At 44.2% G+C, this 22,121-nt stretch overlaps 1 protein-coding gene across 5 annotated transcripts in view; it reads left to right on the forward strand.

The window, feature by feature from the left end:
* Positions 1-22,121, forward strand: part of asap1a (ArfGAP with SH3 domain, ankyrin repeat and PH domain 1a) — a gene marked incomplete at its 5' end in the record, with an annotated part of 43,368 nt that overhangs the window by 13,837 nt on the left and 7,410 nt on the right. For 3 of the 5 annotated variants that reach the window (XM_084447304.1, XM_084447302.1, XM_084447303.1), the window contains 19 exons: positions 4,004-4,076; positions 8,351-8,496; positions 8,864-8,938; positions 9,570-9,619; positions 10,071-10,200; positions 10,342-10,427; positions 10,843-10,918; positions 11,046-11,147; positions 14,312-14,412; positions 14,509-14,578; positions 16,850-16,937; positions 17,437-17,485; positions 17,805-17,971; positions 19,220-19,353; positions 20,166-20,257; positions 20,759-20,945; positions 21,146-21,231; positions 21,566-21,681; positions 21,926-21,993. In XM_084447304.1, the coding sequence (XP_084303430.1) occupies positions 4,004-4,076; positions 8,351-8,496; positions 8,864-8,938; positions 9,570-9,619; positions 10,071-10,200; positions 10,342-10,427; positions 10,843-10,918; positions 11,046-11,147; positions 14,312-14,412; positions 14,509-14,578; positions 16,850-16,937; positions 17,437-17,485; positions 17,805-17,971; positions 19,220-19,353; positions 20,166-20,257; positions 20,759-20,945; positions 21,146-21,231; positions 21,566-21,681; positions 21,926-21,993 (1,896 nt within the window). The remainder of the gene's footprint in view (positions 1-4,003; positions 4,077-8,350; positions 8,497-8,863; positions 8,939-9,569; positions 9,620-10,070; positions 10,201-10,341; positions 10,428-10,842; positions 10,919-11,045; positions 11,148-14,311; positions 14,413-14,508; positions 14,579-16,849; positions 16,938-17,436; positions 17,486-17,804; positions 17,972-19,219; positions 19,354-20,165; positions 20,258-20,758; positions 20,946-21,145; positions 21,232-21,565; positions 21,682-21,925; positions 21,994-22,121) is intronic. The other 2 variants (XM_084447301.1, XM_084447305.1) reach the window with 1 other exon arrangement.

Below are 22,121 nucleotides of genomic sequence, written 5' to 3' on the forward strand. Positions count from 1 at the left end.
AGCCTGCTCATTGGGAGCAATTTGGGGTTCAGTGTCTTTCCCAAGGACACTTCGACATGCAGTCAGGAGGAGCCGGGATTCAAACCACCGACCCTACGATCATTGGACGACCCGCACCTATACAGCCGCCCCAAGAAAGACTATGTTCTCAGATCACCTGTACTTAGAATGTATCTGTGTGAAGAACATGTAGTGATTTTCTCTCAGAATTGAATGGAATGGAATAAAATAGAAGAATCACTGTTTTTTCCTGTAATCCCTGGCAATTTGAGAGCAGATGTGTGGTAGAATGTATTCGCCATGTGTAACAAGTACGGGTACAGGTACATTGGAATTATTGTAATCGCTTGTCCTTAACAGTATTTTATCAGTGCTAATCAGTTCCTCGTTCCAGTCCTAGATACTGTGCTAGACATTCAAAGGTTCCCAAACTGGCAATTTTTGCATGGTACATTTATAATAAGATGAGATGTGAGTGTGTGCCCCACAGCCCTGTCCACTTTAGTCAGAAACTTTGAAGGGTTTCTTTGAAGGTACAGCTGGTAGTTTGAGGGCACAAGGGAGCAGGGTTATTTTTGGTGCGTTTTATGAGTGGGTGTGTGGCCTTTTTGTTTGCATGGGGCTATGTTTTGGTGAAGGACTGAAAAAAGAAATAACAGTTGACAGTTTGTTGTTCAGATTGTGCCTATATGAGATCCTCAAACTGTTTTGAAAGACTGTTGGTTAATAATTTTTTGTTGCACTATCGAGTTCAATATGATAGTCTGTGTAAATTAGCTTTTAGTGAGTTCTGCCACAATATTACTAAAAGCACAATATATAAAAAAAATATAAAAAAAAACAGCAAAAATGAGTGAGGCTGCATGGGCTGTTGTTCCTGTGTCTCTCCCCTTCTTCCTTCTGTCTTTCCTGGAATATCCCATATCTGTCCATCTAGAGACGTCCACAGCATTCCTTGGATTTCCTGCCCTTTCCTCATCTGGTGCATACTGCTCAATTCCTCAGGAATATCCGTTGTGAGTTCCAGAGGCACAGCTTTTACCAATGAAAATCCTCATTGGTTTGGTCCACATTTGCTCATCTTATCCATGTGCCCATGTAAGCCTGGCCTGGCCTTGTCATCAGAGGCTGTGGAAACACTTAGCACAAAAAAACATCCGCTTGTGTTATCTTATTTAAGGTCTACTGCCACAATATTTGAGCGTCATTTATACATGTGTATCATTAATTACAGGACTTCAAGGGCTTTTTTATTAGCCGTATGGTAAGTGACACACACAAACACACAAGTGAGTGAGCGGAGACACAGTACACACACACACACACACACACACACACACACACACATGCATCTTCAGCGGTTGCCGTGGAATTTGTCCTCTGCATTTAACCCATTCAAGCTGTCCTCCAGGGACAGACTGTAGCAGTGGGCAGCCTCGTCAGTGGCGCCCGGGAACCAAGTCCAGGTGGTCAGGGACAGGACTGAAAGTGATCTGTTGTTCTGCATGTTTTTATGTTGGGGTTCTTGAGAGGAAACCATTGTGAACATGGGGAGAATATGCAAACTACACGCAGAAAGGTCCAGGAGATACCCCACTTGAGTACTCAACAGATGTAGAGAACTGAATTCTTCCCAACTCGTTGTGAATATTTAAAATACTAATTTAAATCCAATGCTGCCTGCATCAATGAAACCCTTCCTGTTAGCTAAATTAAAAACACTATGTTTGTCATAATGAAAACTGGTCCTTTGAGAAATGTCACTACTGTCTCATATTTGTGCCGTTAGAGGATAACATTACTGTAAAGTTGCTCTGAGCATGTCAGTGGACCTTAACTTTCAGTCTGGTCAGAACAAATTCTTTCAAATAAATAATAGAAGCTAAACTTAATTGACCTTACCTAGCACATACAGACCCGGCCCATTTGGAACCACAAACTGACATGTTTAATTCTGTTCAAAGGATTTCAGAATTTAGATGTTTATGTCTTTACTAGGAATACATTTGATCAAAGGTAGTAGGTTACGCAAGTCCAGCTGAAATAAGATGTTTTTTACGGACTTTGTTATTTATTTATTTATTTATTGTATCAACATTTGAGAAAATATCTATCAATCTTGTCAAAAGTACTGAAGTAAGTCTACCCTACCAGGTGGTCTCAGTTTGATTAGTTCAAGCTTCTTTTTTGTTCAGCTTTTCTCTGTCTTTTCAGCAAAATGTGGAAATCAAGTTGAATATCTCCAGTTAGCCAAGCGACTAGCCCAGCTGTTGCTAGGCTGCACGCTGTCATTGAGCTCTCCTCAGTGGAAGTACTTTAGCCTTTAGACTTTTAAGTTAGCTCATCCTATGCTAGCTACACACTAACTGACAACACTATCTCCTTTGACGCAAATTACGTATTTGAGTTCCTGCAAGGCTGGCAGGAAGGTTCAGGTGTTTAGCCCAAGGGGAAGGGACTATACTGGGTTCAAAGCCACATGAGCCCCACAACTAGCAGCAGGGGGCTAGCACTAATCACCTATCCTCAACCTCCCCGAGAAAGCATTCAGTTGTGATGCTAATGGTTTTCATATGCTAATTTGTCATCTGATTCAGTGTTGGATGTGGCTCATAGTTTGAAAGACAGAAAGAGAGTAGGGCAACAATTGGAAAGGGCTTCTGTTGCCATGGTTACTAAGGGTGAATATTCATCCATCCGTCCCATCAAGCCTTGGTTTGTGAAAGTCACCCTATGGGAGCAACATACACACACACACACACACACACACACACACACACACACACACACACACACACACTATATTCCATGATTTCATACATTAATTTAGCCTGCTAATGAAAGGGTGCTGCCCCTCACTCTACTGAGCTCAGGTAATAGATATTGTTGGGCCTCACCCTTTGCCATTTTTCCGGTTAAGTGTGAGCAGCAATTGTTTATTTGAACCTTTTTTTTTTTTAAACAATGATTGGTGTAGGCCTATAACATTACTATTACATTACTTTGAATCACTTTAGCTCAAAGTCGCACCTCCAGTACTTCCTCTCTTGACCTTCCCCAGTGCTGCAGTAAGCGTAATACTGTACCTGCTATTGATTTGGTGTCTTTCCATCTCAGTTTGTGAAAGTCTTTGCTACCTTTAATGCATTATTTATATTATTATTACCCCAGGGGTTTGGGGGGGCAGGAGTTGCTATGCTACCATCACCTTTACAGTTAAGAGATTTTAACATTCCATTCGACATCACTGTTTTGGTGTGCAGCAAATATTAAGCCATTTCGTTTCACATCATTATTCAGTCTGAACAGGCTCCCATTGCAGCCGCTTTCTTAGATGGGCGTTGACGAAGAGGGAGTCCTCAGCAACCAACCACGTCGCAGTTTAATTTCATCACATTCAAAGGGCACTGACTGAAACCGAAAATCACTGTGGACGAGAGCCTTTCCAGACCATGAATCACATTTTGAAAATTCAGATTCAGCGGCTGGGGCCAGGCTAACCAAATAGCAAGTTAGCTCCTCATAGCTCCTCATAAGTATGTAAACAATGTTGCCAACACAATAAAACAAACATGGGATACAATATCATACAACATATGTCTGTATATCAAATCAAGCACCGAACAACCCCGTCCCTGAACTTCCCAAGTCCTATTTTAGCTGACACTGCAGAAAGATGATCTGAAGTGGTAATAAGGACCGCTTAATGTGACCAAGGACTTTACGATGAAAGGGATGAGGTTAGAAGTTCTGTGAAACTGGCATGATTGTGGATGGTTTTACAACCCAGCTTTTCCACAAACTGAATCCTGTTCTAATAAATTTGTGTGCTTTGTGAAAGAGTTTGAAACTTAATTATTACTCTTCAACAATTGTGGAGGATTGGGTAGTGTTGAGGGGTAGTAAACGAAGAACAGCATGTTCATGGTAGACTTCACTCATCAAGGTTGAAATGCAAACTCATCTCATGGTCTATTTCTTTCTTTCCCTCTTCTGTCCCCAGGCTTTGGATCAAGACCGAACGGCACTACAGAAGGTGAAGAAGTCTGTCAAAGCCATCTACAACTCTGGTCAAGGTACACACTCTATTCCACTGCAGTCACCCCAGGCATATATTTTGTAGCCCAAATGTTTTGTTTTTGGCTACAAAACACTGTACTCCATCTACATCCCTAATAGGGAGGGAAAGTTAAAGGAGTAGTATGTTTAGCCCTGTTTTAAGGTTACTTATGAACATATACAATGGTTCAGATCAAAAGTTGACAAAACTAGCACTTTTGAGAAAGTCTGATAATTGCTCTACCACCGTTTTGGTCATACAATGGATGTAGGTGGGCACCTTGAAAAATCTTTCAAAAACATGTTAAAGGGCAAGCGCAGACTGGCTATTCTCCGGCTCACATTCTCTGCGCTATGATCGGATTGTTGCTGACGAATGACGACGACAATATTCTCGGCACCAACAACGATCGTGGCGTAGAGAATGTGAGCCGGAGAATAGCCAGTCTGCGCGCTGGCCTGTGCGCATGCGTGCTGGAGCAAGTGGGGAAAGGCGTGTAAAGATCATATTACAGAGGCTAAAGACCCCGTATTTGAAAACCACAACAATGCCTCGCGTTGAGGAATCTCAACTGTCGATTAATCCAATCTGATTGATGAAAACAACCGTTTAGCGGCCGAAAATAGATTTTGAGAAACTGCATTCTCGGTGCCCCGATCACCGTCATTACATGGATATACTGGCTCGCGCTGGATTTTAAATTTCTTCTACAGGCCTCCGAACTACACCAAAGTGATCTCGGTGAGTCAAACTTCTTATAATATGTCGTAAATAAGATCCAGGTTGTCAAAAACGAGCATTGCCCTTTAAACTCTCGATTTCAAAGACAAGAAGCTCACCGAGGGGGTAATATTTAAAAAATCTAATTTTATCGGAAGGTCAAGACGAGAAAAAGACAGCTCGGACTGCCACCCTACACCAAACGATAAAGATGACGGGAGCGCACTTCGACTTTAGCAAAAGTCTCATGATTTTATTCCGACTTTGTAAATTTTGTCCGCGACAGTGAAATCCGTTGAAAAGTCAGTTGGTGTAAGGCCGGCATAAAATGTGCAACATGTTGGCAGAACGACAAACCAATCTGAGTGAGCTGTGTAAACCTGTGGCTGCCCCCCCCCCCTCCCCCGTTTCATATTGGTTCAGTCCGTCCAACCCTCCCGACTCCTTTGCCTGATTAGCCCATGATTGCCGCAGGGGGGTGTTCATCCATAAAGTCATCACATAAACACCCTGTCCTATCCTAACTCGTTGCACTAATTTGAGATGGCTGATGTGATACATGCTGCGCATGCGGCGCGGCTGTTAGGATCCTGGCCCTAAGGCAGGAGAAGGAAGGTACAGACACGACTTCTGCGTATGGCTGCAGAGGAATATTAACTGGAACGTAAAGATCATGTATGAGTTAGTAGGCTAAGCTGTCAAATTATGTGCCTGCTAAAATTGAAAATTGCTGTGATGTGCTCTGTTAACACCGATGCAACACAACGCTACGATTGGTGTGATCAAAGACTCCAGCAGAGACTCCTGCTGCGTTTCAAATAGGTCAGGGGATTGAGGGACTCCTGGGTTTCAGATGGGTGAGGAGGGGTGAGTGACTCCTGGGTTTCAGAGGGGTGAGTGACTCCAGGGTTTCAGATGGGTGAGGAGGGGTGAGGAGGGGTGAGGGACTCCTGTTGGGTTTCAGAGGGGTGAGTGACTCCAGGGTTTCAGATGGGTGAGGAGGGGTGAGGAAGGGTGAGTGACTGTTGGCTCAGGTCAAAGGCTTGGGTGCTCATTTGAATATCCATAAATTACCTTGACTATTTGCATTTCAAAACACCCCTTATCATGAATCATATGACATGTTTATGGTCAAAATCATCCCTTTCAAGCCTGTGGGGAATATACAACGCCATACTAGGGATACAAATTTTGGTGAATTATTTTGACCATTAACTGACTACCAACCCCTCATTAATCGGTTATTAACTGTTAACCGATACGCCTAAAATCAACTATAAAGCAAGGATGTGACCCAATGAAAATACAATTCCCAATGTGCAAAAATGCTGACAAAAAGTAGAAAGGAATTAGCTGTCTAACTCCATCCTATCCTTCATTAAACCAAGCAGCGCTTAAACCTACTGTAAATAACAACCACAAAAACACACTTGGTACATAAATGCTTTTTTCATCAAAAGGTATCCCCCTTCACAAGACAAATGACCTAATACATGCAATGTCACTCCGCCAAGGGAACTGGTCCCATAAAACAGGAAAGGGAATCAATCCCAGATGAGGGCGGAATTCCAAAAGAGAACTGTTGGACTGGGAGGTTGCGGAATGCTGCTCCTCCGTGAGTGTTTGAGCTCACAAAGGGGATCAGTGGCCTCGAGCAGGCCAGTGGCCTTGCGGTTAGAGTGTCCGCCCTGAGACTGGGAGGTTGGGGGTTCGATCCCCGGCTGAGTCATACCATACCGAAGACTGTAAAAAATGGTACTTAATGCCTCCCTGCTTGGCACTCAGCATCGAGGGTTGGTTTGGGGGTAAGTCCCTGTGACATACTAGCATCAGGTCCAGGGGATGTACTTTACATCAAGCTGCAACACGCTAAGGAAAAAGGAGATAATTTGGTCTCGAGAATCATTGGTGTGCCATGTTTTAGTGCTGCATGCTGCAATAGCATGCTGGTGTTTTCATGCTATTGCAGATGCTGTCTTTTATGTCTCTCGCACGCCCTCTCTCTCCCTTCCTCTCTTATCACACACTTGTACTGACCTAGGTTTTGTGTTACGGTATTGCCTTCCTAAAAAGACATGTTTACTGGTTGTCTCTTGGGGGCTGCGTTGTTTAAAATGACCTTTTCAAAACCCCTCTGTCAAAGCTCTCTGCAGTCTATGCAGATGGGAGTTTGATCCTTATACAGCAGCGCCTCAAATAGTCTCTTAGTATGCAAAGGTGGGATCTTCTCTCCGGTATAAGTAATACATTGTACAAGCTATGGACTTAATCCCCATCTGCTCCCACATTGCCCTTACCAACGTTACTATGCATTTTAATAGAAAGGGCTTAATTGTGGCTGTGGTTCAAGAGGTAGAGCGGGTCGTCCAAAGATTGTAGGGTCGGCGGTTCAAATCCTGGCTCCTCCTGTCCCCATGTCGAAATGTCCTTAGGCAAGACATTGAACCCCAATTTGCTCCCAATTAGCAGGCTAGTACCTTGCGTGGCAGCTGCAGTCATTGGTGTGTGAATGTGTGTGTGAATGGATGAATGAGAGGCCATTGTAAAGCGCTTTGGATAAAAGCGCTATATAAGTGCAGTCCATTTACCATCCCCAGTTTGGGGATTGGGAGCAAGCTGGGACCAGCGTGGAGGATCATCTCATTTCATTTGGGAATATTCGTGTTGTGTTCCCACTTGGATGACACACATATCCCTATATTCCTCACGCCTTGATGTTGGGGTTTAGGAAACAATATCTCGAGACGAGACGAAGGAATGGTTCCAATACCGACCAATCAAGACATGTGCTAGGTCAGTAGCTAGGTTCCTGTGCAAATGAAGTAGGGTTCTTTATTTACTCAGGCAAAGTTGACAGCTCTGTCACACCCACATCACCAAGTTGTCTTCTGGCCTGTTCAATATTATGTCCAACCCAAGAGAGTCTTAATGAATCTGAGAAGCTTTAATTAAAATACATAAAACATTGTGTTGGGGCGGCACGTAGCTCGGTAGGTAGAGTGGCCGGGGAACAGAAGGTCGCCGGTTCGATCGCAGCTCCCGGCAGTGTGCCAAAGTGTCCTTGTGCAAGGCGCCTTTGGGCCTTTGGGGATTTGGGGAAGGATGACGGGATGGGTTAAAAGCAGGAGAAGAATTTAATCCGTGGACACTCCAGTCATTTCGCGGGTGTGTGTTTCGGCGTTGCTGCCTCATCACCCTGTGATGTGTTTCACTCTATGTCAATAAAATGTTTTTTTTGTTTGTTTGTGTGGAGTTGGAACTCTTACTGGTTGAATTTACGCTATGTAGGTTTCTCAGATGATCAACATTGCTCAGATGATCAACATCAACATGCACTCTCCCTGGGGAAGCAAAGTAAATAGCACCACCATTATCACCATGCTGCAAATCATTTGGGAAGTTGTGCATAGTCAAAAATACATATTTGCATGCTTTGTTCACAGGGCAGCAGAATATTAATAGCTATATATGCGTTTTGTCTCTACTGTTCCGTGGCAAAGAAGTGGAATCTGATATGCACGGTTGTTTATGAAAGCCGTTAACGTCCTGCTCTCTCGTCCTTGCGGACAGATCATGTGCAGAATGAGGAGAACTATGGACAGGCGCTGGACAAGTTTGGCAGCAACTTCATCAGCAGGGACAACCCCGACCTGGGCACGGCCTTCGTCAAATTCTCCAGCTTGGTCAAGGAGCTGTCCGCCCTGCTCAAAAACCTGGTGAGACGTGGGCTTTTTTGGGGGGGGTATTTTGACGGGACCTATTGATGGTATACAGCTGCTTATCAAATATATTAGGGTTAGTGGACAGTTGGTCTATTGATAATTATTAGTTACGAATCTTCACACCAACTATAAGAGCCCCCTGAAAAGTAAAGTGTTACCGAAATATGGTATAGCTCCGCCCAACAGAGGCTCTGTTTTGGCTGTCACATTTAGGCTGAAGGAACAGAGTACAAAAATAATCAGCTTTACGTAACCTTACCCATTCAACTACTTTCATATAAAAGGACCCCCAAGGGTTCATGGGAAAAAATACCTTTTCAATCTATTCTTTCTGACCACGATTTCTCTTCTCTCTCTGCAGCTCCAGAGCCTGAGCCACAACGTTATCTTCACCCTGGACTCACTCCTGAAAGGGGACCTCAAAGGAGTGAAAGGGGTAAAGAGATTTAAACGCCCTCATCCCATCCTACTAAACCTGCCTCTTAGCGCAGAGTTAGCTTCGGGGGGGAAATTGTATAAATACTGTTAAACTCCTAACCTTATTCATTTATGCCCTCCTCACACACACACACACACACGCATACACGCAAGCACACACACACACACACACACACACACACACACACACACACACACACACACACACACACACACACACAGTCAGGTTGAGGATGTTTTATAGCAGTTCCAGGGGGCAGGGGTGTGCCGTTTTAACCCCTCTACAAAAGCAACACCAAGCTTTTTCCATGATGTAAACCACTTCAGGTAGAGGTGGTCTCTAAGCATGCTTCTAAGATCAGCTTAGTGTTTCCATTATCATACCTTTTGGAGAAACGGGGATGGGCAGAAACGCTTCATGGTTCTGTGTTTGTGTAACCCAATGGTTTTCTGTTGGATACTCGCACACTAACCATAATAAAAGAGTCAATGATTTAATCCAATATACTCTATTGCAAATCCAGCCAGAGGCTGTTAGGGTCACAGATTGATGGTTCTCCGGTCCTTTGTTAAGGCCAGTACTCGAGCTAAGGTCGATTTGCAATGACGTCTCCCTCTGTCATCCCCAGGATATAAAGAAGCCTTTCGACAAGGCGTGGAAGGACTACGAAGCCAAGTTGTAAGTTACCGACCGTGCATGTTTGTGTTCATGTGATCCATTCAGAATGTAATGGAGTTCCATCTGCTAAGCCTACGGGTTTTACTATTACTGATGCACAGCCTAATGTGATGACATAGACTGGTAGATTAGTGCTGCTTTTGTCCTGTAGAGGGACTTTGTTTTGTAGTTGTGATTATCTGCAATACGTATAGTGCAGTAGAGTACGGTTATCTGCAATACGTATAGTGCAGTAGAGTACGGTATCTAAGTGCATATCACAGTAGACATAACAGGTGAACGATATGCAGCACACAAGGACATTGACCTATGGGACCTATGCCCACCCTCCCATTGCTCTCTGGAAAGCGCATTGTGTTGCCTCTGTGTATGAAATGCACTATATAAATAAAGTTTGATTTGATTCGATTTGATTGAATGGACATAACACATTGTGGATCACTGCTCTCAGCACCAAGATCGAGAAGGAGAAGAGGGAGCACGCCAAACAGCACGGGATGATCCGGACGGAGATCACCGGCGCCGAGATCGCCGAGGAGATGGAGAAGGAGCGCCGGCTCTTCCAGTTACAGATGTGTGAGGTCAGCGCTAACGTGTGTGTGTGCGTGCGCCGTTATGTCCTTTTGTGTAGTCTCTTTTGTGGGAAAGCCAGATGTGTCCAGCGGTAGATGTGAGCGGTCGATGTCATTTTGATTGTTCGTATTTAATTCTTGTCCCAACAGTACCTGATCAAAGTAAATGAAATCAAAACCAAGAAGGGAGTTGACCTGCTCCAGAATCTCATCAAGTACTACCACGCGCAGTGCAAGTATGTACACTGACTGGTACACTGGACATTATGAAAGGGAAAATGGTTTAAATTAGGATCTGCTTATTATTATACAACGGCTAGTTCCAACCACACATAGTGATTGACTAAGAGGCATTCGGTGTGTCAATGACCACAATATACCGGTAAATCACTCTGCTTTGATACATTGTGGTTGCCTATAGCAACAGTAAACAAAGTAGAACTATTTCGGATTGCAGACGGCTGAAAGCAACTTGATTTAGCGAAATTCAACACTACAAACCCATATTTCGCAAAAATATTTAGCAGTGCTGTTGTAAAATCACTCTCTCGTGTGTTATTGCTTAATTTAGCCCAACACTAAACCTTTATCAGAAGTTCTTCTGAATCATTCATTAACTCAAACCATAATTGAAATGTCTTTTTTTCAAAGCTTTTTCCAGGATGGCTTGAAAACGGCGGACAAGTTGAAACAGTACATAGAGAAGCTCGCTGCTGACCTGTATAATGTGAGTAAATTACATCACTTGTCCTTAACGCATTTTTCATCTCCGGAGTTGAAGTGATTTAGCTTGATGGATGGGGGATTATGCTCTCTTTGTTCTGTAATGAGCCAAAGGGTCTGTCTCTCCACAGATAAAGCAGACCCAGGATGAGGAGAAGAAACAGCTGACGGCCCTCAGGGACCTCATTAAATCCTCCCTGCAGCTGGACCAAAAAGAGGTTGGTAACATGGGGGTGTGATGGGTACTGAGTGTACAGAGCCCGATGTCGGAGCGTCATCTCAATGAACAAATTCCAAATTGTATGATTAAGTAGGATGTCGCTCCTTGGCACATTCAGTCATCCGAACGTCAGTATTTCGTCGCATCTTGTGGGGAGAGCAGCAACGACAGCAGCAAGTTTTAGAGGACCGCTCCAGACCACCTCCTTATTGCACAATCGCCGCCAGGATCAATTGACCTTTCCCCTAATTCAACTCGGATCCAGTCCAGTTGGGTGAGGCAAACCTGACCTACCCCTGAATGATATAGGCTCGTATGTGATTCAGAACTATACAATGCTACAACCTGTAGGTCCTGAAATGACCTCTTTCATAGTTGGGGGTGTCAGGTTTTCATTATAGTAGATAAAGAGAAATTTGTGTTAAAACATAAACGAGTCGCCATTCTTCTTCTAAGTTAATTCCTAACATACCTGCCATCCTCACACCTGTAATGCACTCCTATCACATGTAGTGTAACTGAGAACGTCCTCAGTTGAGTCTCTCACCTCTCACACGTCATTGTTTATCCCATGGAGACATGTTTTACCAGAGCGTGCCAGAGACACTGGTGTCTCACAGGAGGAGGTTCTGTAGCTGTATGCAGAAGCCATGTTCAAAAATGTACAGCTTTCCGTTATGTACCTGCCTGTCACGCCTTGGAGGGCACAGCGGTTTCGCTGAAGTAATTACCAACATTGGACGTCTTTAAAGCAGGATTTCCCCCCAACATTTCATGTCAGACCTTTATTTTAACTCGTACGGCGCCCAGGTTCCCCTTATTTACAGTGATGACAAGAAAAACAAAAACAGATATCAACAAATACATTCAATAAACAAAATAGAATAGAAATAAACAACAACAGTCAGTTAAAACAGCTACAAGTCGACACAGTGGTCGGAAATCATACTTTTAATTTCAGCAAATTATGAAAGAACCTCCAACTTTAGAGGTGAAGGACATTCCACGTGTTGGGAGCATCAAAGGAAAAAGCCATTTTTCCAAGATCAGTACATAAGGAACCCTAAAAATGAGCCAGTCATTGGATCAAGTCAAGTAGGTTCCAGGATTACATTCTAACAATGAAGTGAAGGAGGTAGCTTACTAATGAGGTTTGAAAATAAACACATACCAATGATAGGTGTGCGTTTGAGCAAGAAAATGTCAACCTACCTTATCATGTAGGACACAATGGTGAGTAGTATCATATCTGTCACTAGGGAAGCACTGCTAAATAACATGAATAGGAACTGCTTCCTATAAGGGCTCTTTTTACACTGACTCTTGGTATGGATTTAGCCTCAGCAATGTGCTTCACCCTGAGAGGGTTGGCCTCTATAATAATCTGATTTCCTCTCCAAATCCACTCCTCTCTACATTCAGTTAAAGCTGCAAGAGATTACTTTTTATAGATAAACATTCAGGGTTTTCTGCTAATAGTTTATGAATTGGCCTTAGCAAGACCCCAAAAATACTTTTCATCACATAAGACCACATGAGACTGAATTTATTATTTTATTTTAGAATGTCTGCTAGTACATAGTCTGCTGGAGCTGCTGCCTCCGCGACCCGACCCTGGATAAGCGGATGAAGATGAAGATGAAGATGATGAAGAATGTCTGCTAGTACTGCTGTACTGCTAGTATACTGCAGTTTTTATCACTACTAGAGGCCGAGTTATCTCATGCAGCTTTAACATAACATGACGTGACAAACAACTTTGTTTTGCACCTCATTGCCCTGGAAGTTGATTTGTTTGATTGCTGCTGTCAGAAAGTGCTGTGTTCGTCATACGCGAACCACTCCCTGTTTTAACTGTCATTCATCTGTGAACATGGAAATGTGTGCTATCTGACTTCCCATTTCTTTCTCCCTTTCACTGCCCTCTCTGACTGAAGTCTAGGAGAGTAAGTTCTGTTGAGTCTTTGTAAAATATGTTAGGGTAGTGGTTATGATTTAGAAAAACATTGCATGCCACATTTGCATTTGATAATACATAGATTATTAATCTTCTTTGCAGACCGATATCTGTTGTTTGTGACGCCGCTTGTGTGTAGTATCAGTTCACTTCAGCATGCACTGAATGACATTTTCTTTTAAGAATTGAGCTGTTAATGATAGTTTTTCCATGCTAAAACATCAGCAGGGTCTTGGAAGAGTTTTTGTTGGGGAACCAAATTTTTCAAGCGGTCACATGGTTTATGGAGGCTCAAATTGTTCCTCAGTGGATAATTTCTAATTGTATTCTATAGGGAGCTTTTTAAGCAAGCCACCACAGTTATGGTTGGTTTGACATTCTAAAAATATAGCTTGAATTCATCAGTATTGTAATAATCAGACAAACCTTACGGGGAAAAGTGTTCAGGGTGATGGTTTTGGGGGTTTTCATCTCAACTCTTATTTTTGTCTTTTAGGTGTGATGTGAAGTGTGATGCTGGCAAGCTAGAATTTAGTTGACAAATCTCCCATGTTGCAGACACAGCTTTTAACTATTCTATTATTATGAACCATTTGAGCCTCCATGATTCCATGGTTACTATGACAACAGCGTGGTCCTTATGAAGTCTATGGAGAAGACCTAACGTCTTAGCTGGCTAGCCAGGATTGAGCTAGCTGCCCTTCATACTGATTTTAGTAAATTAAGAGGAGTATGTGATGGAACAAACAATAACTATGTGGTCAAACTGCATAGTACAGTACACACAGACTGTAATATGCTTTTAAATAGCTGACAACGATTCAAAGACATACAATCTTAGTAAATCGTAGTAATTTTGCAGGCAGAGATAGGGAGCTGGGCACTTGTCTTCCACTTTCAATCCTCGGGCCGTTCTGCTGTGAACTAAGGATTGTTAATTCCGTCAAATTTCTAAGACATGGTAGTTATGAGGGGAAACTGAGTAGTTTGAAAGTTTTTTTTTCCCAGTAGTATTCCATGAATAGACATGCCAACGACAGTTTGATTCGGCTACTTTTGTATTACTTTCTGTATTAAAGCCCATAGAATTTAAGTGGTAATACTGAAACAACACAGTAACAAGCAACACATATTTGATCCTACTGTGTGTGTGCGTGTGTGTGTGCGTGCGTGTGCGTGTGTGTGTGTCTTGTGTGTCTCCATGGCCCGTGTCTGTGCAGGACTCCCAGAGCAAGCAGAGCGGCTACAGTATGCACCAGCTCCAAGGCAACAAGGAGTTCGGGTGCGAGAAGAAGGGCTACCTGATGAAGAAGAGTGACGGGTAAGCAGAGGGCTGCGTGCTAGCTCAGCGTTTTTACCCCAGACGTTCATCATGAACACGGAGGATCGTGGCTTAACGTGGCTTCTCCTCCCCAAGGCTACGGAAGGTGTGGCAGAGGAGGAAGTGTTCCGTGAAGAGCGGCATCCTCACCATCTCCCACGCCACGGTGAGCGCCACACCTCCCGGGACCTGTCGGCATAACGTGGAGACGAGAACATCTGTTGAAATTCAGACTGAGCGAATCAGAAAGAGCGGTGGTAGATTTGTCCGCCCCCCTCAGATAAGGAGCAGTCAGAGACAGGAATGCAGCTCACAGGCTTGTATAAAGATTTGAGGCAGGCCAGTATTAGCTGGATTAAACAGATGCATGAATCTTCCAGTGGACACGTTATGGTATGGATTTCCGTATGGGTTGTCTGCAGTGACAATGCATATTGAAAGAGAGGCCATATTTAAGGCAAACTAATAATATCTGCACATATTTTATTTTACTGCAATTGTGCAATAAAATAATGACAGTGGCCAGGTTTCCTGATAAAGAACCTTCTTAAGGAATCCTTATTAAGCAACCCTTTGCATGGGAGTTAAGAAGTACTTTGGAGTTAAGTGCTTCTTAACTCGTTCGGGAAACCCGGCCAATGACTGGGCATCTAATATTTATTATTATGAACTAAAAATCGCCCTTTAGACATTAAACAGTGGCTATGTCACAACAGATCAATTGTGGGGTTTATCAGCCGTTTGGCTTAATAATGCTGGGATTCCCTGGTTTTCATTAATGAAACAATGTAAGTGCAGGAGTGGATGTGCTGGCTGTGACTGCGGTAAGGACAAACCTCTCCACATCCCCAAATGCATTATGGGGCATTCCTAGGAGAGGACATTATGTTCTGCACTCATTTCTTCACGGACGCCCATTTGATCGCAATTCTGTGTGGTGAAGTGTTGCAGTTACTGGTCAGTTTTTCAAAGTGGAGTGATCGTCGGTGATTGTAGACTTCGGCCAGTGCCAACGGGAGGATCCGTTCAAACGCTGCGAGCACTTTGACCTCTGCAGACGCAGGGATTTCAGAACAGCTTCTGTACTCCGAGATCATGACTCGTCGCTTGGCGATTAGGCGCCGTCTCCCAGTCAGTATGATATAGGTGTAGGATGATGTCATCTATGGCCTGGTCAGTTGAAGTCCTTATTTCCTGAGGGTAGGATCTAAGATGGGCTGAACGGAATCCAGATTCTCTTTTGGTCGACTTCTTCATTGATCCCATCGAAGCCACACAATACAGCTAACAAATAAACTACGGTTTGTTTCTTTGTCCATCCTAGGATGAATTATACAAAAAAAAAATATATATATACAAAAAAATTACTGGAAGCACGCACGCACGCACGCACGCACGCACGCACGCACGCACACACACACACACACACACACTTATTCTCTTGTTATTACTTATTACACTTATCACACTAATTACTTATTACACTTATTACTTGTTACACTTAAGCCCCAAACGCACTGGAAGAGTCAATTGACGCGCTTCATTTGACTCGCCTCATTTGACGCTCCTATGGCGCACTGCAGGCGTCAGCTTTGATAGGGAGCTGATTTCATTTTAATTGATTTGTCCCCATTTGACGCTCCAAAATGTAAACAAGTTCGGATCAGAGGCGTCAAGGCAGTTTGACTCGCCTCAAAGCGCTTTTGGTGCGTGATCGGCCATTTAAAACAATTGGTGTACTTGGTGACGCTAGCGTCAGACTCTTCCACTGCGTCTGGGGCTTAATTCTCTTAAGGACACAGTCTAATGAGCAGTATGATGTTGCTACAGAAAGGCCTTTCCACCCTTCTTTCTCTGGTCCCTCATAGAAACGCTCATCGTTTTTTCCTTTAACTCGGTTCCCTCACTCCTCTCACGCCTCTCCCCTCCCCTCCCCTCCCCCTCTCCTCCCCCCAGCTCTCTCCCTCGAGCTGTGACTTATCCAGAAATTATATTACAGTGGGGTCCCGGGGGGGCCGAGGGCCGGGTTGGGGGTCCCTCCTGCCGCTAGGCCCCACAGTTCACACTGCGCAGGGGGGCGTGTGGGATTCATGTCCCCTCTCTAATCTCCTGCACACTGCCCTGCCACGCCTGTGGGGGGTCCCCCTGCGTGTGTGTGGGTGTGTGTGTGCATGCATGCATTTACAGAGTGTGTTGCGATACGTCACGGTCCAGACTTTTGCATGTGTGTACTTTTGTTTTGTGTAATTTGTCTGCTGCAAAAACAATGGTACTGACAAGCATTGTACAGTATCCACTATGGTGTAAATTTCCTCTTATTGGCATTTTATCTCATTGGATGAGATGGATACTGTGTTTGTTTAAGTGAGTTCGTCACACACGTCTCTGCTGGTTCTATTAAAATCTTCTGCTTATGTTGTCCATGTTTGCTTCTCAGTCCAATAGGCAGCCTGCGAGGTTGAACCTGCTGACCTGCCAGGTCAAACCCACCGGGGAGGACAAGAAGTGCTTCGATCTGATCTCCCGTAAGTCACAGCTCGCAGCGATATGAAGCTCTGTCCACTCCAGAGACGGGTCAATATGAAGCCCTGTCCACTCCAGAGACGGGTCAATATGAAGCCCTGTCCACTCCAGAGACGGGTCAATATGAAGCCCTGTCCACTCCAGAACACACTCAGCAGCATGGGTTGAGACAGGTCAACAGTCGCTTCTGTGCTCAGACAAGTCTGGAGTTTCATTCCGTGCCCTGAACCTGAATCAGCAAATTGAAATTAATTAGACTTGCAGCAAAACACAACGCATACTATGAAATATATAAGATCAGATATAAATACAGTAAATATCCACATTTGCTTTCCTGTAGTATGCTTGATATAGTACTCTAAACCTCTGATGGTGCATTCATAACACAGTAGGCTATGGCTGTGAAGATAAGTTGGACTTTTTTTTTTTTAACACACATTTAAGCAAACAAAATATAGTATTACTTTCTGTTGCCTAAACTTTGTCATTTCCCTCATACAGATAATCGCACATATCATTTCCAGGCTGAAGATGAACAGGAATTTGTCATGTAAGATACTTTACTGAATGTGCTGGTACTGTGAGGAAGTAGTGTGTTTTGTTCTGGGAATCTTTTTGCAAATTTAAAGAAAAGTGTGTGTGTGTGTGTGTATACATATACACTTTGTGGGTGTGTGAATACGCACATGCATGTTCAATATGTATGAGCAATACTGTGTAATCTGTGTGTGTGTGTATTAGTGTCCTCAAAGGTGATGAACTGCTATAAGCAATGTGTGTGTCTTGAGCATGCATGTGGACGTGTTAACATTTGTATCTGTGTGTGTGTGTCTGTGTGTGCGCGTATGTGTGTGTGTGTGTGTGCGCAGCTGGATCTCGGTGCTGACCAACAGTAAGGAGGAAGCGCTGAACATGGCCTTCCAGGGCGGTCAGAGCCCTGCAGGAGAGGACAGTCTGGAGGACCTGACCAAAACCATCATAGAGGACGTCCTCCGGATGCCCGGCAACGAGCTCTGCTGCGACTGTGGTGCCGCAGGTGAGCTGTGGAGTGTGTGTGTGTGCGTGTGCGCGTGTGCCTGTGCGTGTGTGTGCTCACATGTGAGAATTAGGTTGTGTTTTTCAGCAGGCTTTTGTCTGTTAGTGTGAAATATTGCCCCAGCGGTGGCTCAGTTAATGGGGTTTTGCTCCTCGGTGAAGCTTGTTTCATTCATGCGCTGCTGTCCTTCTATCTACTTCCTGTGGAGAGGAGCTAGGAGGAGCTCCTCCCATCTGGCTGGTATCTGGGCAGATCCTGCACTCTGGCTACTTGTGTATTCTGTAAATGCAGCAAAAACTGACGCAGTTTTACGCGCCCCCCCCCCCCCACTCCTCCTTTCACCATTATTTCTCGATTGCCCTCTTCAACCTCCTCTTTTAATTCATCTTTCTCTCTTTTTTTTTATTCCCCTTGTTCTCTCAGTGAGCGAGTGGCACCATCAAACACAGATAAATCATATTTTTGTTAATTTATTAATTATTAAATTATTTTCCTTATTTTTTCAAAAAGAATGTTTAGTTTCGGGGTCAAAGGGTATCATTCCAACACCCTCCGAAGACCGTGTACTGTACCTTGATAAACCATAACATTCTGTATTTTTCAGTCCCCCTGTTCTCTCAGTGAGTGACAACCCCAAATACAGATAGTTCATCTTTTCAAAATAATTGTTCATATTTATCCAAAAGAGTGTTTATTTTCGGGGTCAAAGGGTATCATTCGAATCTGAACACTCTCCAATGACAATGTGCCATGATGATCCATGATAACCCATAGCAGTCTGTATAAATATCGAATGTGCCAGTTGGCTATATCTATCTGGCCATTTTAATCTTATATTAAGTCCCAACACAAATACAAACAAGATTGTTTTTTGTGTCCAGTATAATGTTTGTCAATGTTCAAGGGCATTGACTCAGCCTGCCAAACCAATGTGGATCTTGCGCCCCCTTGTGTCACTACAGCAGAACTACACTGCTTAGGGACCTGTGATGTTGAATGATAGATGGCTTAAAATGTCCCATTTAACATTTAGGAAATACAACTGCAAACAATCAATAGACCTGGCCCTGGAAAAAAAAACTTTGATCTCTGACTCCTGATATTTTGTCCCAGTCCCTATCCAAAAAGGGAGTTTCTTTCTAGTCCATTTTTTGACATTTCTCTCCCATCAACTTCCAGAAACAGTGTAAATAATAGTAATATAGTGGTGATTTCTACTGCTGACCCCTGCTCTCTCTCTCTTTCCAGAGCCCAAGTGGCTGTCCACCAACCTGGGCATCCTGACGTGTATCGAGTGCTCGGGGATCCACAGGGAGATGGGCGTCCACATCTCTCGCATTCAGTCTATGGAGCTGGACAAGCTGGGCTCCTCTGAGCTCCTGGTACGAACAAACCCGTGTGTTGTTGGAACTGTACTCACTTATTTGGGTCTTTATTCAAATAATTGTAGTAGTATTCACTTCCAAAGCATTTCGTTTCAATATTTTCAAGAGATAGTTTCCTATTGTCTATATATTTTAAAGGTGAACTACTTTGCTCAGAGAATAATCTGTTATCTTAGATGGGATTGATATCCAACTCTAGGCTGTGTTTGAAGAGCCAGTATTACTAATGTATAATACTACGTTGTAATGTGACACAAGCAGTCCTCGTTTTAGTGGGCATGTACCTATTCTGCACTGTGCTGCAAGGGATTGCATAGACAGTGTACATTGTATAAAAGTATATAGAATTTTGTGTTTGAGGTTCATGAATTCTGCCGCACAATTTCTTTAAAAAGGTGCTTTATTTGAGTCTCCCTCCCTCCCTTCTCCCTCCCTCCCTTCTCCCTCTCCCTCCCCCTCCCTCCCTTCTCCCTCTCCCTCCCTCCCTCCCTCTCCCTCCCTCCCTCCCCCTCCCTCTCTCCCTCCCTCCCTCCCTCCCCCTCCCTCTCCCTCCCTCCCTCTCCCTCCCTTCCTCTCCCTCCCTCCCCCTCCCTCTCCCTCCCCCTCCCTCTCTCCCTCCCTCCCTCCCCCTCCCTCTCCCTCCCTTCCTCTCCCTCCCTCTCCCCCCCTCCCTCTCCCTCTCCCTCTCCCTCTCCCTCTCCCTCTCCCTCTCCCTCTCCCTCTCCCTCTCCCTCTCCCTCTCCCTCCCCCTCTCCCTCCCCCTCCCTCCCTCCCTCCCTCCCTCCCTCTCCCTCCCCCCCTCTCCTCAGCTTGCCAAGAACATTGGCAACAGCAGTTTCAATGATATCATGGAAGGAAACCTCCCGTCTCCCACTCCAAAGCCAACCCCGTCTAGTGACATGTGAGTGTCCATGTAATCCCACTATTAACACTAACTTGACGTTGGTGTTATTTTTTTCTGTTTTTTTATCTTTTCCCTGAATCTTGTTAACTACCCAGGTACCAGAAGGAAACACTCTTGTACTTCACTTGGATCTTATTTGGGCCCTTTTGGATTTGTGTCAAAAAGTCCCATTAGGTCTCATGCGTTAGCTTGGGTCATATTCTCATATGAAAATAATGGAGTGTATTTTTGCATAGAACAGAACTTCTTCAGGTGCTTTAAGGGCTTTGCACTGTATGGTAGGACACCCTGTCCACAATGTGTCGCCCCCACCTGGGTGTATGCAGTATAAGCCAATTTGTGGAATATTCATCACAAACAGCAGTTCATTTAAGATTTGTTGAATACTTGGAAAGGAGACATTTAAATATCAGAAACCTACCAAACTTTTGAAAACTTTTTGAAACTTTTGTTTTGTCATAGTGACTTGAAACTTGTTCTTTGTCTCTCCGTTCTCAGGACGGTGAGGAAGGAGTACATCTACGCTAAGTACATTGATCATAAGTTTGCTCGCCGGACCAGCGGCACGGCCGCCAGCAGGCTGGGTGATCTGTATGAGGCGACGCGCTCCAGAGACCTCCTGTCATTGGTCCAGCTCTACGCCGAGGGGGCGGAGCTTATGGAGCCTCTGCCTGATGCAGGGAAGGTGAGGGGACCTGTCAATCATAGCATACGGGGAAAAACACCAAGGGGGGAAAAAACATACTTTTTAGTGTAGCTTAACCTGTTTGTGGCCTCAACCGAAATATTGCTTTATCTCACAGGGTTAATACGGTCTGGTAGTCTGCATGTGACCTGGGTTTGAAACCGGTCAGTCACATTAACATGGTGATATGCTTCTTACAGGAGACGGGAGAGACAGCTCTCCACTACTCTGTGAGGACTGCAGACCAGACCTCCCTGCATCTGGTTGACTTCCTGGTACAGAACAGGTAGGCAGATACTGGGACCACGTTCGGTTTGCCGCTGATAATAGTCAGTGATCTCGACTTGAGAATTGGACAGTTAGAAGTAGCAATCGATGTCACCTTTTGAGATGGCCTTTGTTCGAATTTCTATTTGTATTGGTCCATTTCTGTGCAGTATTTGACCTGATATCTCTATTTCTTAATATGTTACGTTTTTATCTTAATCCATATCTTATATTTTGTTCTGATTGGTCATCTTCTCTCTCTCTCTCTCTCCCTCTCTCTCTCTCTCTCTCTCTCTCTCTCTCTCTCTCTCCCTCTCCCTCTCTCTCTCTCCTGCCTCTCTACCTCCCTCTAGTGGAAACCTAGACAGGCAGACAGAGAACGGCAACACTGCGTTGCACTACTGCTGCCTGTACGAGAAACAGGAGTGTCTCAAACTGCTGTTGCGCGGCAAGCCGGCCATCGACATCGGTTTGTGTTGTGAAACCACTTTTATAGAATATAAAACTGTTAATATATAAGCTTTTACTTTGATTCTGTCATTTTGTATTAGTACATTGTTCATTGACAGTATACTGAACTATGTATATGTCTGAAAGGAGTGACAAATGAATGCGTAATTCAAATTATTGGAGATGACGTCCTACGTGCTCTGAGGGTTCATCTCTTCACTTTTTGTTGCCGCGCTCTGACGGTGACATCCCTCTGCTCTTAGCCAATCAGAGTGGAGAGACGGCGCTGGATATTGCCAGGAGGTTGAGGAACGCCCAGTGCGAGGAACCAGTAAGTACCAGTTTAGACACCAGTACAGGCTTTCAGTCTCTCTTTCAGTGTGAGGAACTAGCATGTTCAGTACCTGTTTAGACACCAGTGTACTGTTCATTAGGCCACTCCCACTGCTGCATTTACCT

Source organism: Borostomias antarcticus (genome assembly GCF_949987555.1).
Source record: "Borostomias antarcticus genome assembly, chromosome: 12".
Taxonomy (NCBI): Eukaryota; Metazoa; Chordata; class Actinopteri; order Stomiiformes; family Stomiidae; genus Borostomias; species Borostomias antarcticus.